This window comes from Antrostomus carolinensis, unplaced genomic scaffold (assembly GCF_000700745.2).
Source record: "Antrostomus carolinensis isolate BGI_N321 unplaced genomic scaffold, ASM70074v2 scaffold22801, whole genome shotgun sequence".
In the NCBI taxonomy this organism is placed as follows: Eukaryota; Metazoa; Chordata; class Aves; order Caprimulgiformes; family Caprimulgidae; genus Antrostomus; species Antrostomus carolinensis.
Genome location: NW_010292293.1, coordinates 2,895 through 4,356, shown reverse-complemented (window position 1 = coordinate 4,356; position 1,462 = coordinate 2,895). Strand labels below are relative to the sequence as shown.

The 1,462-nt window shown below is 53.3% G+C and overlaps 1 protein-coding gene across 1 annotated transcript in view; it reads left to right on the top strand.

Annotated features, from left to right (window-relative positions):
- The first annotated feature begins 740 nt into the window (after window positions 1-740).
- The window catches only part of LOC104531890 (serine/threonine-protein kinase PAK 4-like), a 3,265-nt gene continuing 2,543 nt past the window's right edge, over window positions 741-1,462 (top strand). The window contains exon 1 of the mRNA XM_029087205.1: window positions 741-944. Within this exon, the coding sequence (XP_028943038.1) occupies window positions 741-944 (204 nt within the window). The remainder of the gene's footprint in view (window positions 945-1,462) is intronic.

Below are 1,462 nucleotides of genomic sequence, written 5' to 3'. Positions count from 1 at the left end.
TTTATCCCAAAAGAGAGAAGATTCCTGGTCCTGTCGTCCCTTCATGGCTTTGGGAAGATGATGGAGCTGAGGTGGAGAGCACAGGGATGTCCACGACCATCTGGGTGGCTCGTGTGAGCTGCTGAATCTCCAGTGACGGCGTCATCTCACCTCAGGGACAGCCAAAAACCCGGCAGCTGCGGTGGAAGGAAGCAGAGTCCAGCCCCAGCGTGTCGGGGAAGCTGCTGGAAGGGGAAGAGCCGAGGAAATTACCCACTGGGATGGTGACAAAGAGGGACAAGCGGGTGCAGGAGCCAAAGGTTACGTGGGATTTCCTCGTGTGATGTATGGACGGGGCAACCTGGAGCCCAAAAACCTCACAGAGTGACCCCAAAAACCCCCCTCAGTCATCCTGCTTTGCAGTCGCTGTTCAAAACACTCAAGGCAGGAGGGACCCACAAATCTGGCCTCAAACACACAAAACCAGGAGCGATGGGGGGATCATGAGGGGTTGGGGGGGGATAAATAGATCCCAACCTCCCAAGACACGTGCCTCAAAGGTGTTTCCTTCCTGGCACACACACGTGGCCAGTAATTAATTTACCAGAGAGCAAAATCAGTTCCTAAACGAGAGGTGGTTGGTTTTATTCCTCGCCGAGGTCACCGGGGCGCTTCCCACCTTCCTCCTCCTCCTCCAAACTTCATATTTTTATCCCTTTATTATTTTTATTTACCCTACAGCTCTTCTAACCACCTTCACCATGTTCAGCAAGAAGAAGAAACGCCTCGAAATCTCTGCTCCTTCCAACTTTGAGCACAGAGTTCACACCGGATACGACCAGCAAGAGCAGAAATTCACCGGGCTGCCGCGGCAATGGCAAGGGATCATCGAGGAGTCGGCCAAGCGCCCCAAACCGCTGGTGGATCCTGTCTGCATCACCACCATCCAGCATGGATCCCAGAAGGTAGGGCAGCTCACCACTGGTGTGGCATCTACCTTCTTCAGGAAGGCTGGGGATATTGGTTTTAAGGGCTGGAAAGCCAAGCTGGGGGGTAATTTGGTCTGTGTATCCCCTCCCCGGGGTGATGTGGAGCAGGTAAGGTGGCAATTTGGTCTCTAACCACTTGTGTCCCTTCTCGGTGACGTGTGGGATGGTGACAACCCCACTGGGTGAAATCCTCTCCCTCATCTTCCTGACAAGTGGAAAAATAAACCCACCCAACAAGAAAACAGCAGAGAAACGGCGCCTGTTCCTCCCCCCATCTCAATCTCATCCCCTTCCCGTGCCTGTGTCTCCCCACGCCGCCCTTCTGTCATCTTTTTGCTTATTTTATTTCTCAAGTTTAACTTGTCTGTGCCATCCCTGTGCCCCAAAACTCTCCACTTTCACCCTCATTAAAATCCCCCAGCACCATTTACAGTGGCAGCCGGTGCTGATATTCCCTCTCAGCAGCTCATCCGGCTGGTTTGTCCCGGACAATG